Below are 12,158 nucleotides of genomic sequence, written 5' to 3'. Positions count from 1 at the left end.
TCTTTAAGACAGAGGTGGTAGAGCTCTTCCTAAGCATACATAACCCCCTGGGTTTGAGTCTCCCCACTGGACACACAAGTCACCATTGTACATTACGGACCCATCTCTTTTTCATAAGTATGTTGTCTGGGTACAGCATAATTTAATCATTCACATATCTCAGTGGGTGCCAAGTACATGCCTCTTTACACAAGTATTTCCCTGATGCCAGGGGTGGTGGCACATGCTTATAATCCCAGCACTTGGCAGGCTAAGGCCAAGAGGATTGCCAGGAGTTCAAGGCCACCCTAGGCTACACAGTGAGTTCAAAGCCAGTCAAGTATTTCCCTCAATAGATGTTTGGAAGTACAATTGCTCTATTTTCAGAGAGAGTCTTGCTATATAGTTTAGACTAGCCTTGAATTCACTGTAGTCCAGACTGACCTTGAGCTTGTGGCAATCTTCCTGCTTCAGGCTCCTGAGTTCTGAGCCTACAGGCAGAATTCCTTCCCGCACCCCCCACCTTTTTAATACAGAGGATCACACCTAGTGCCTTGTACATGCTAGGCAAGTACTGCTGTACCACAGAGCCACATCGCTGGCCCTTGCATGCCTTTTCATAGAAGGTCTAAGGTATGAAGTTTCTTCAGAAAATCTGTTAGCTCATTGGAAAAAAAAAAAAAGTGTGTGTGTTAAGTTCATTTTAAGTGACATGCTCTGTAAGACCCTAGGTTCAATGGCCAGAATCTTTAAAAAAAAAAAATAAAAGGGCACGCCCACTTGTTAAAAGCCACATGATTTAAAAAAAAAAACAAAACAAAAAACCTTAAAGAAGTGATTGCTTTGCCATCCAGGTCTAAGTATCTACAGGCTCCAGAAGTTCTCTGTTGGTTGCTGTTGTCGCTTCCCTCTCACACACTAAAATTTATAGTGGTTTCCTGAGTGTCCCTTCTTGTCTACCTCCACGTGCTGGCAGCTGTCAGGATTTCAAAGAAATGTGGGGTACAGATGGGGCCCAGGGTGGGTTCACTGATGAGCCAGGACAAGATTTGGTCTTTCAGGAGCTAAAAAGAAGTCATTTATGGTCCTGCACTGTGACAGTTCTTCTGTGTTTTCTTTTAGGTTCTCCAATCGCCACTGGCACAGGAACCCTCCTCTTGTTCCTCTTTGACGTGAATGACAACGGCCCCACCCCAGAACCCCGAAACATGCACTTCTGCCAGAGGGATCCCCAGCCTCAAACCATAAAGATCAATGACCCAGATCTGCCCCCCAACACCTCCCCCTTCACGGCAGAGCTCACCCACGGGGCGAGCGTCAACTGGACCATCGAGTATACCAGTTCAGGTGAGGCCTCAGCTTTATTCCAGAGCCTTGGCCCCTCCTGCTGCACTTCTCCTGCGTAGCACACTTCTGAATTTTCCTTCCATCTCCAGAGACCATCCCTGCCCTTCAATATTTGATCCTCACATCTTTCCTGTCTGAGGCAGTGCATGGAAGGGCGCTTTCCTTTCTGGAGGCTTCACTGTATGACTTAATGCCCAGCAGCCTGAGGCTCACACCGGCTCTCATTGCTCCTCTGAGCTTTGGAATGTCTGTAGTTTCTTCACAGTTCTAGTGGAGGAAGAGCTTTTCTTTCTCCTCTCCTGGCCTCATCATTTGTTTTGCTTTCCTTAGCCCAAGACGCCATCATCTTGAAGCCAAAGAAGACCATGGAGGTGGGCGACTACAAAATCAATCTCAAACTCATTGATAACCAGAACAAAGACCAAGTAACCACTTTGGATGTCGGTGTGTGTGACTGTGAAGGGACTGTCAGCAACTGCGTGAGGGCAAATTACGTAGAAGCCGGGCTGCAGGTGCCTGCCATCCTGGGCATTCTAGGAGGAATCCTTGCTCTGCTAAGTAAGTATAAGTGGCAGCTGTTTCAGCCTGGGCTTTTCAAGTGGGGAGCTTTACTTCCTAGGTGACTTTTAGTTAGCGTATAAGTTAAATAGATACAAGAGACTCTTCCCTACTGAACATTTGAGAGAAGTGTAGTCCCAGACCAGAAGGCAGCCTATTCCACCACCTTGCTTCTCAGTAAAGTGGGAATTTTGATCCAGAGGTCTGACGAGGGCCTTCCGATTCTGTGTTTTTAACTAACTCCCAAGTTATGCTGATGTTGGGGGTCCCTGGCCCTCTCCTGAAGTGCTGTCCTCAGCACAGTTGAAGCTAGCCACATCCTGTAATCCCAGCACTCGGGAGGCTGAGGCAGGAGGATTGCTACAGGTTTGAGTCCAGCCTGGGCTACAAAGTGAGCGCAAGGCCAGTCTGAACTACATAGACCCTATCTCAAAAAGACAAAAATGAATGAATGAATGAATGAATTGCATGCATGCTAGCCAGGGATTATGACGCACACCTATAGTCCCAGTACTCAGGAAGCCAAGGCAAGAGATTCACCATGAGTTTGAGGCCAACCTAGGCTATATGGTGAGTTCAAGACCAGCCTGGACTACACAGTGAGACCCTGTCTCAAACAAACAAGCTAATCACATCCCACTGGCCCACACCGTCATTCCAAGCTGTAAGGGAACCTGAGTGCTCCCACTCTTCCCTGGGTGACCATGCACTAAATGAAAACTTGGTAGGCAGTAAGAATGGAGTGTGTTGGGAGCAGCATCAACAACTAAAAGGATAAGGAAGAAAAGGGCCACTGGGGAAGAAGAGGCAGTGTCTATTGTCCTCTAAAACGAACATCTCGAATCTGCCTGCAGATGCTGCTTTCTAAAAGCAAGCGGTGGCAAGCCTGTGAGAAGCTTCACAGATGCTTCCTATTAATTAGAGGCTGGGCAGTCAGGTCCCACATGCAGCCAGGGGGCTGTGCATGAGTCTTGTGGACAAGGTAGGTGGAAGCACTACAGGGGCTGGGAGCACTGAGTTGGCAGAGGGTATTCGAGAAGGTTCCCACACTAGTGAAGACGCAGAGAAGCCTGAATGGATTCTGTGTAAGAAAGAAGGCCGACCAAAGTGCAAGATGGGTGTTGGACGGAGCAGGGGGCAACCCTGGGCCTTCAGTGTAGCTGGAGCACAGGCGCTACTGGCCCTCAAGTCTGTGCCAGGAGACTGGAGGGCATATCTTCCAGCCTGCCAGGTGCGTTCACTGGATGTCCCATTTCTTCCTTCTTTCTTAAATTTTTTTTATGTGTGTGTGGGGGGGGGTGGCAGCTCAGCCCACCAAGGGGCTGGGCTGGCTGGCATGTGGTGCTGGGGGATTGAACCGCGGTCCCTGTGCTTTGCTAAGCTTGTTCTAAGTAGGTGCTTTAGACCACTGAGCCATCTCACCAGCCCCTCTTCCTTCTTTCTGCCAGGATCCTTGAAGTCAGTGAGCTTACTGGATTTTTGTTTTTCAGGTTTTATATAACTTCATTACCATGACATTAGATTAATTTCACCACATCAACTGTCATCGTTTTGGGTGTAGGTGACACAGGCCCTCCCTGCCGGGTCCTGGTCAAATTATGTTTTAATGGGCTGGTCTGCTTGCTTGGTTGCTTGCTTCCTTGGAGACAGGGTGTCATTTTGTAGCTCAAATTGACCTTGAACTCACTGTGCAGCCTGAGCTGGCCTCAGACTCATGGTGGTCTTCCTCAGATTCCTCCTGAGCACTGGGATTACAGACATGCTCTGCCATGCCCAGCTCTGTAGTCTGCTTTTTTTTTCTTTTTGGTGGAACCGGGGATTGAACTCAGGCCCTTGTGCTTGCCAGGCAAGCGCTTATTCTTCTGAGCCATCACCCCGGTCCTATAGTCTGCTTTTGAGATAGTGGTTACTAATACTTTCCCAGGACTCTGATGATCATCTTAGAAATTACAGTTATGCTTAAAATAGAATTACCTAATTTTGTTATAAGTATATTTCATCGGATATGGTGGTCATAGTTTTGGAGGGTATAAATAAAATTTAAAGTAGAAGTAGTGCCAAGATTCAGGTGTCTAAATTCTTGTTGCTTCTGGGCAAAAATGTACTAGAGAAACACTGGGCAATCTGAAGCTTTTTATGCTTTTCAAGTATATATATATATATATCTAAAGAATTTAAAGCTTGCTGGGGCTGGTGAGATGGCTCAGTGGTCTAAAGCACCTACTTAGAACAAGCTTAGCAACGCACAGGAACCGCGGTTCAATCCCCCAGCACCACATGCCAGCCAGTCCCGCCCCCTGGTGGGCTGAGCTGCCCCCTCCACACATAAATAAATAAAATTAAAAAAAAAAAAAAAAGAATATAAAGCTTGCTTACACAATCCTATCTGAAGATAGCACGTCAGGTGATTTTGTAGTCATTCCCCACCTTCCATAATGGATGAACAGTAACCATCATTCACATTAGGCTGAGCCAGCCGCCCTGCTAATAAGCCTCCAGTGGCCACCTCACTCTGAAGCTAAGTCCTTCCAGGGTCCTGCACACTCTTCCCACCCCCAGCCTCTTCCACTTCACCTCTGCTCAGTCACACCTGGCCCCCGCCACTGCTGCCACCCCAAGAACCTTTGTCCTTGCTCTTTCCTTAGCCTTGAACACTTTGCTCCAGGTTTTGGAAAAATGACGATTGGGTTGGGGAAGAGATGTGGGTGGGAATTGTTAGAGAGTGCAGTTTTAGACAGGGGCTCACTATGTAGCTTAGATCGACCTTGAACTCTCAGTCATCCTGTCTCAGCCTCCCAAGTGCCAGGATGATAGGTGTGTGCCACCTCGCCACTTGTGTGATGGAAGGGTGGTGGTCGGTGATGGGTATTTCCTCGGGCCTTTCTTGCCTGTCACTCATTACTCTCTCCATTTTTCCAGTTCTGATTCTGCTGCTCCTACTGTTTGTTCGGAGAAGAGGGGTTGTCAAAGAGCCCTTACTACCCCCAGAAGATGACACCCGGGACAATGTCTACTACTATGATGAAGAAGGCGGTGGCGAAGAGGACCAGGTGGGTTTCAAAATGTAAAAACCTCCATGGTGACCTATTTGAAAAAGTAATATGAGGAAAAAGCAGACACTTGAAAGAGGTTGCTGTCATTTATTGTTATTATTATTATTATTGATAATAATCAGGAATCAAACTCATAACCTTGTACTTGCCAGGCACTGTGCTGCCGAGCTATATCCCGGGTCCTCTCTTATTTTTTAGGGCTCTAGGCCTTGTCTTTGGCTAAATTCAGCAGCAACAGCAGCACAGCTGATTTTGGTTCTGGACCTTTATTTTTTTAGAGATAACAAATATAACATTTAATTATAAGAAATGGATTTAGGTTCTACAAACAAAAAAGGCATTATTTATTTTCTTCCAAGACTGTCATTCTCATATGGCAAGGAAATTCTTAATACATGGGCATCCAGTTTTTTTTTTTTTTTTTTTTCATAATTTTATTGATAAGCAGCAATGAGACAGTTTCAAATCAAATTGCTAGGACAGTTTCAATAACTAACACACTGCATACATTCTTCTTAGTGGTTAATTGCTGTACCAGATGTGGACTTGGGATCCTATTTACAAACACCATTAGAACAAATCATTCTATTCATTAAGAGAATATAACTATATATCTATCCCATCCACTTTGAATACACAGATACAAAATGGATATTCATCTGTATACCCCTTTTTTTCTAAGTTCCGTTATTGAATATTATAGGTGTGTGTAAGCTCAGCAAAATATTCTAAGAGTCCAGTAGCCCATAGTAGCATTGGGTCTTCTGTTTAACTGGCAATGTCAGAAATTATTGACCTGAGTCCCCCACAGCTCAACATAACAGCATGGCTTTACTTCCTATATTTCGTCTTCATACTTTTCTGCTGGGTGGTTAAGACCAAGGTAAAGCAGGACCTGTGCAACAAGAGTTGTAGCTTTTTGGTCTGAGAAGGTTAGTGAAGTCCCCTCAGGATTTATCCTGAGATCCTGTACCTCCGATTGTAGAACCTTTGTCAGTGTCAGCCATGTGGATGAGTCACGGCCATTGCTTGGCCAATAGCACAGCTGATTTTGACCAGCTACATTCTGTACCCAGGTGAGAAATGGTACATTTGAAGAATAACCTAGAAACCAGGGTCTAAGAAGAGTAGGACACAACCATTTACATGTATACCCACAAGTGCGCCTCATTTGGGGTGATATCTTCTTCCAGTGCTGTTTGAGAGACTCCTGACTTAAAAACTCATCTGATAGTCAATTGGGCTCTTGCTGCTGAGTGGCGTTCTGTTGGCAGTCCACGCACGGTGTGAGACTGTAGTCCATGAAGCAAATACAGACCTGTGGCTGTGACTGACTCTTTGCCTCTCTCTCTCTAAAGGATTTTGACTTGAGCCAGTTGCACAGGGGCCTGGACGCTCGGCCTGAAGTGACCCGCAATGACGTAGCCCCGACCCTCATGAGCGTGCCCCAGTACCGACCCCGCCCTGCCAACCCCGATGAAATTGGGAATTTTATTGATGAAGTAAGTAAGCAAAGTCAAAAGCCAAGGCGAACAACTCAAAAATGCAGGAGAAAAAAAGAGGACAAAGTGTCCAAAATGAGAAGGAAAAAAAAATCTTTAGATTCTTCTCTCTCCCATGGTTTCAGTTTTTCCAGTCCTTGAGCCCTATTTTTTTTTTTTAATTTTTTTTTTAACATTTATATTGTGTGTGTGTGTGTGTGTGTGTGTGTGTGTGTGGCCAGCTCAGCCCACCAGGGGGCGGGGCTGGCTGGCATGTGGTGCTGGGGTATCGAACTGTGGTCCCTGTGCTTTTCCAAGCTTGTTCCAAATAGGTGCTTTAGACCACTGAGCCATCTCTCCAGCCCCCCCCCCCTTTTTTTTTAATCTGTGCTTCATCTGAATTTGAGAAAATCACTCTGAGTTGATCTTAGTGTGTTCGTCAGGTCTTTGTGACAAAACCAAGAAATTCTTGAAAGAATTTAATGGATCTAGAAATGAAACTAAATCTAGTAAATTCAGCTTTTTGTTTTTTCAGTAAATTCAGTTTTGATTTCATTAATTGTACAGTAGGTTGGAATTGATGTTAAATGTCTATTGCAGTGCTCGAGGACCAGAACAGTAGTACTCATATATGTCAGAAATACATTCAGGGGGCCGGGGAGATGGCTCAGTAGAATAAGCGCTTCCCTGGCAAGTGCAAGGGCCTGAGTTCAATCCCCGGTTCTGCCAAAAAAAGAAAAGAAGGAAGGAAGGAAGGAAGGAAGAAAGAAAGAAAGATATTCAGCTCTAAGTGGAGAAGCAAACAGATTAGGAGTAGATTCACCTCATGTGAACAGAGGCTGGAGCAAGAGTTTAGGCTGGTGCGCTTGGCTGTTCCTCCATCTTAGCTCGCAGACCCTTCTGCTCATGTCTGTTGCCTTATAACCACAAGATGGCTGCCACACTTCCAGGCCCTGGGTCTGTATTTCAGTCAGGAAGAAACAGGAAGTGCAGAGCTGAGGACAAAAATCTTCTAATAGACTGTCTTCTTACTCAAAAAGGGAATTTGCCTAAAATGTTATTGGCCAAGCTGTCCTCGGGTTTTCTCCCCATGCAGGGGGATAATACTAAGGCACTAAATTCATCAGCTCAGGATAACATGATAAAGAACTGGGAGTGGGATGAACACAGAACCCAGGAAGGGCCTGGGGGTGGGCAGGATCTGTTTGCTCAGGTATTGGAATGCATTTCAGGGCTTGTCTGATAGTATAGTGGGCCCTCAACTATCAGTTCATGTGGGAGCTGTTTTCTCTTGTTTTTCGGTACTGCCCATTTCACACTGAGCTACAGTTCAGCCCACCCCACCTCCCTTTGTCTTTCTCCTATTTTCAGTCAGGGGTTTTGCTAAGTAGGTTGTCCCAGCTGAGTTCAGACTTGAGATCCTCCCACCTCACCCTCCAAGATGGCTGGGAATACAGGCAGGTGCCGCCTTGCTTGGTTTAGAGGTTGGTTTTGCTTTTGTCCTCTGTGGAAGTTATCATCACTGGGGTCACACAGAGCATACAGCATTTGAGTAAGCAACCCTCCTCCATTCAGACCCTCGAAGACCGTTTTCTCCACCTCCCTTTGAAATGCATGGCTATGGGTCCTTCCATTCACGTTTGTTTTGGAGCCATCACATTTATTTGTACTTGCTTTAATTATAAAATAATGCTATCTTCAAAATATAAATTATGTACATATACAAAGAACAGGCAAGTCCTTCAAACTCGGTTCTTCAAACTCCTCAGAGTTAATGTTTAATATCACTATTTGAGCCTCATCCTTTTAGATTTTGGGGGCTAAAGCACAGTGCATATGTGTGGGTACAGCTGCCCTCTGCCCATCCCGGTGGGTGACCTGAGAACCCTATCCTGATGGGTGGGCACCCCATCCTGTTGGTCCCTGTTTGTCTCTTCTTACACGAAATGTATCATTTTGGTTTTGGGAGGAAGCATCCTGTAATGTCCTCTCTTTCTCAACAATAGATGGGGGGCGCAGTTCATAGAAGGGGTGAAGCAAAGTACATTATCACACTGAAATCCCCTCCCTCCCAAGTGTGAGACCAGATGAAGGTGGGGCAGCGGTGTCCTAAGGGGAAGGATCAAAGTATGCTGTGCACACATACAAAAATTTTTTGAAAATTATGTCTTTTTTTTTTTTTTTGATGTGCTGGGGACTTAACCCAGGACCTGGCAAAAGGAGGCATTTCAGTCACTATGCCAGATTGTACGCATGTACCTTGCTGATGTTAACTGCACTGTCACCCTCATGTGCCACCCGAGTGAGGCACCACAGGAGGTGGCTCCTCTTTCCAATGCTGCCCTGCTCCTTTGCTCAAAGACCCCTTTGTCCTCTCCAGAACCTGAAGGCGGCCGACAGTGACCCCACAGCGCCCCCCTATGACTCTCTGCTTGTGTTCGACTATGAAGGGAGCGGCTCTGAAGCGGCCAGTCTGAGCTCCCTGAACTCCTCTGAGTCGGACCAGGACCAGGACTACGATTACCTCAACGAGTGGGGCAATCGCTTCAAGAAGCTGGCAGACATGTACGGAGGGGGCCAGGATGACTGAGGGGACTTGGGAGACTCCAGCGGTGTGCAACGCAGAACAACAACGTTCCTGGTGATTTCCAGCTCCCGTCCCTTGAGATGAACTCCTGGGACCAAGACTGATGCATTATCCAGTTCAGATAGTTAGGGTTTCTCCTTCATAGCTCTATTTTGTGTCTGTGTTAGGAAGGTTTAACTTCATGGAATCTTTTTTTGGTGCCCCCTCCCCCCGCCCATAATCTGTACATAGTAATGAGGTCCCAAAGCTCCTGGAATTTTGATATTTCAAAGTTGCAGCCTCAGACGTTTTTGCTGACTGCCAGGCATGGTGGTGCACACTTCTAATCTTGGCGCTCAGGAGGCTAAGGGGGTTGGATTGCTGTGAGTCCGAGGCCAGCCTGGGCTACGTAGTGAATTCAAGGTCAGTCTGAACTACACAGACCTTTGCTTATAAACAGCAGACCAACCAACCAACCAACAAATAGATAAAATTTGTTTCTGTTAGCAACTTATAGATTTCCTTTAGGAGGTTTGTCTCAATTTTAAAAGGAAGGCTGAAAGTAAAATGTCATATATGTATTTTTAAAAATTTCTTTTTTTGAATTGAGTGCCTCCTTCCCCATCCCCTAATCACTGCACTGGTGTTCTGTGTCCTGATAGCTCTCCGCGCTTATTCTTAAAATCCTGCCACATGTAGGAATCCTTCTGCAGACAACCCTGGGCCCTTTCAGGGTGACAGGCGTGTGTCCAGGTCTGGCCGTGTCTTGACTGGGTATTGTGTACTCTGAAGACCTTTCCCGGTTTTCCTTCCCGGCTCCTGGGCATTAGGTTGAAATGAGCATCTACACACGCACTTGTTCTGAGTCCATGTTTGTTATGTGATTGTCATTTCGGAGTACTTGGGTTCTATATCAGGAGCCTTGACCAGAAAATAGGGTGAACTTCCAGGTGCCACTTGTTTTCTTGTGCTTGTTTATTAAGGACTCTTAGAATAGGACCTACAGCACTACAGCCAAAGACAGCAAAGTGAGTTGGCCACTTAGTGAGTTGTTGAGGATGGCTGAGGGGGGCAGCCTCATTCCTTGAACATCCAGGAACAACAGCTGAATCTCAACATGTGTTTCCTACCCAAGAGCCTCATCCATGGTCTGTACTCCAAAGCCCAGCTTCTCTAAATGTCTTTTTTTTTTTTTTTTTTTTTTTTTTTTTCTAGTACCAGGGATTGAACTCAGGACCATGTGCTTGCCAGGCAAATGCTTCAAATGTCTATTTTTGATGGTGTTTAGAAAAAGTGCTGGCCCATCTGGACCTAGATGCCTGATTCTAAGTGTGCACAGAAAATAGAATATTGGAGATTTCGAACTTTTTTTTCCTTCGGAGAAGCAAGAAAATACTGTTCTACTGGATGTTAAGAAAGGGGAAGACGGGGAGTGGTGGTACACACCAGTATTCCTAGCGCTCAGGAGGCTTGAGGCAGGAGGATTGCCATGAGTTTGAGGCCAGCCTGCACTACATAGCTGAGACCCTGTCCCACAGGTGGGGGGCAGGAGAAAGGACCTTGATTGAAATTTTTTTCTTTTTTTAAAAATCCAAATTTCAATTGTTGACTACTACAGAAAAGAGTTCTTTGAAATTGCTTTGCTGTTGACTGTTTAGGGAAGGAAAAAAAATATGTCTGTAATCAGTTGTTGGAACTGTCTTGATTTTTGCTGCAGTTTAAACCATATCTAATGTAGTTGGGTGTTGTGAACGTCATTGTAGTTTTGAGTGTAAATGTGTGTGGGTGCTAATAATTTTGTATTTCTTTCGGAGTAGAAAAGGAAAACAATCCAGGCTGAGAAAAGTATTTGCAATGGTGATGCATTTTTATAAATTTTATTAAAGAATTTTGTTAAACCATTGTCAAACTTGTTTGATTTGATCCCTCTGGAATTCCAGAGAAGATAAAGGAGGTGAGCCCTCTCAAAGCCCAGAGCTAAAAACCTCAGGCTGAGCTGATTTCTCTCGAACTTTTAGCCTCACTGCCTGAGGCAGAGAAGGGGAACCACATTCACTAGGTCACTGCGCTGAAGACTCTTTGTGGCCTGAAACCAGAAATCCCCCAAGTTCGGTGGCAGACCTGGTGGGTGGGCCTACTGGGCTGAAGCAAAGTTTCCAATGGTGCTCATCTGTCTGGTCAGCCAGTGGGTCTCCACTGAAGAGTGTTGTGCCTTCTTCTACCCTGGGGGGCACTTGGCCACCTCTGGTGATAGATGGGAGGTGTTACTGTTACCGAGTCAAGGCCAGGGATACTGTTAAACATTGTGCAGTGCATGGGGCTGTAATACTTCCACAATAAGGAAGCATCCAACCCAAAGTGGCAGGAGCACAGCTGAGAAAACTTGGAATGGATCAACTTTTTTCTGCTAGGTGGGTGTAGTATTTTCTTCTTTTGATAATTATTGTTATGTCTTTTTGAGACAGGATCTCGATATGCAGTTCAGCTTGGCTTTGAGCTCACTTTGTGGCCCAGGCTGGTCTTGAACTTGCATCAATCCTCCTGCCTCAGACTCCTGAGTGCTCAGCATTACAGACATGAGCCACCACTCCTAGCTCCAGGACATATTTTAAAATTTTTTGATGGTGCTAGGGGTTGAACTCAGGCCCTTGTGCTTGCCAGGCAAGCATTTATTCCACTGAGCTATCTCCTTGGCTCCTCCAGGACATTTTTTTTATCACTCCAAAAATATTCTATACTCAATAAACAACACCTCTCCATGTCTTCATAATACCTATTTTGGGGGCCAGGGAGATGACTCAGTAGAATAAGCGCTTCCCTGGCACGCGTAAGAGCCTGAGTTCAATCCCCAGTTCCACGAAAAAAACCCTATTTTGTTTCTATCTGATTTTTGCCTATTCTAAATTTAGTATTACTTTTTGGGTTTTTCTTGGTGCTGACAATCGAACTCAGGACCTTGTGCTTGCCAGGCAGGCATTGAGCCATGTCCCTGGCCCACCTATTCTGGATATGTGTGGCTTATTAGTATGCTATAAAGGTATGTTCATATTATAGCATGCATCAGAGCATTCTTCTATGGGTCAAATAATATTCCATTGTATGCATATACTTCATTTTATTTACTCATGTTGGGCCGTTTCTGCCTTTTGACCATAGAATGCTGGTATACAAACT

The 12,158-nt window shown here is 45.5% G+C and overlaps 1 protein-coding gene across 1 annotated transcript in view; it reads left to right on the top strand.

Moving 5' to 3' along the window:
* Positions 1-9,379, top strand: part of Cdh1 (cadherin 1) — an 82,384-nt gene extending 73,005 nt beyond the window's left edge. Inside the window, exons 12-16 of the mRNA XM_004625832.2 lie at positions 1,102-1,326; positions 1,657-1,884; positions 4,804-4,934; positions 6,296-6,439; positions 8,799-9,379. Of these exons, the coding sequence (XP_004625889.1) occupies positions 1,102-1,326; positions 1,657-1,884; positions 4,804-4,934; positions 6,296-6,439; positions 8,799-9,008 (938 nt within the window). The 3' untranslated portion in view covers positions 9,009-9,379. The remainder of the gene's footprint in view (positions 1-1,101; positions 1,327-1,656; positions 1,885-4,803; positions 4,935-6,295; positions 6,440-8,798) is intronic.
* Positions 9,380-12,158: the final 2,779 nt, after the last annotated feature.

This window comes from Octodon degus, unplaced genomic scaffold (assembly GCF_000260255.1).
Source record: "Octodon degus isolate 3935 unplaced genomic scaffold, OctDeg1.0 scaffold00011, whole genome shotgun sequence".
Taxonomy (NCBI): domain Eukaryota; kingdom Metazoa; phylum Chordata; class Mammalia; order Rodentia; family Octodontidae; genus Octodon; species Octodon degus.
The sequence above is the reverse complement of the archived record's forward strand: the minus strand, read 5'-3'. Positions and strand labels throughout refer to the sequence as shown.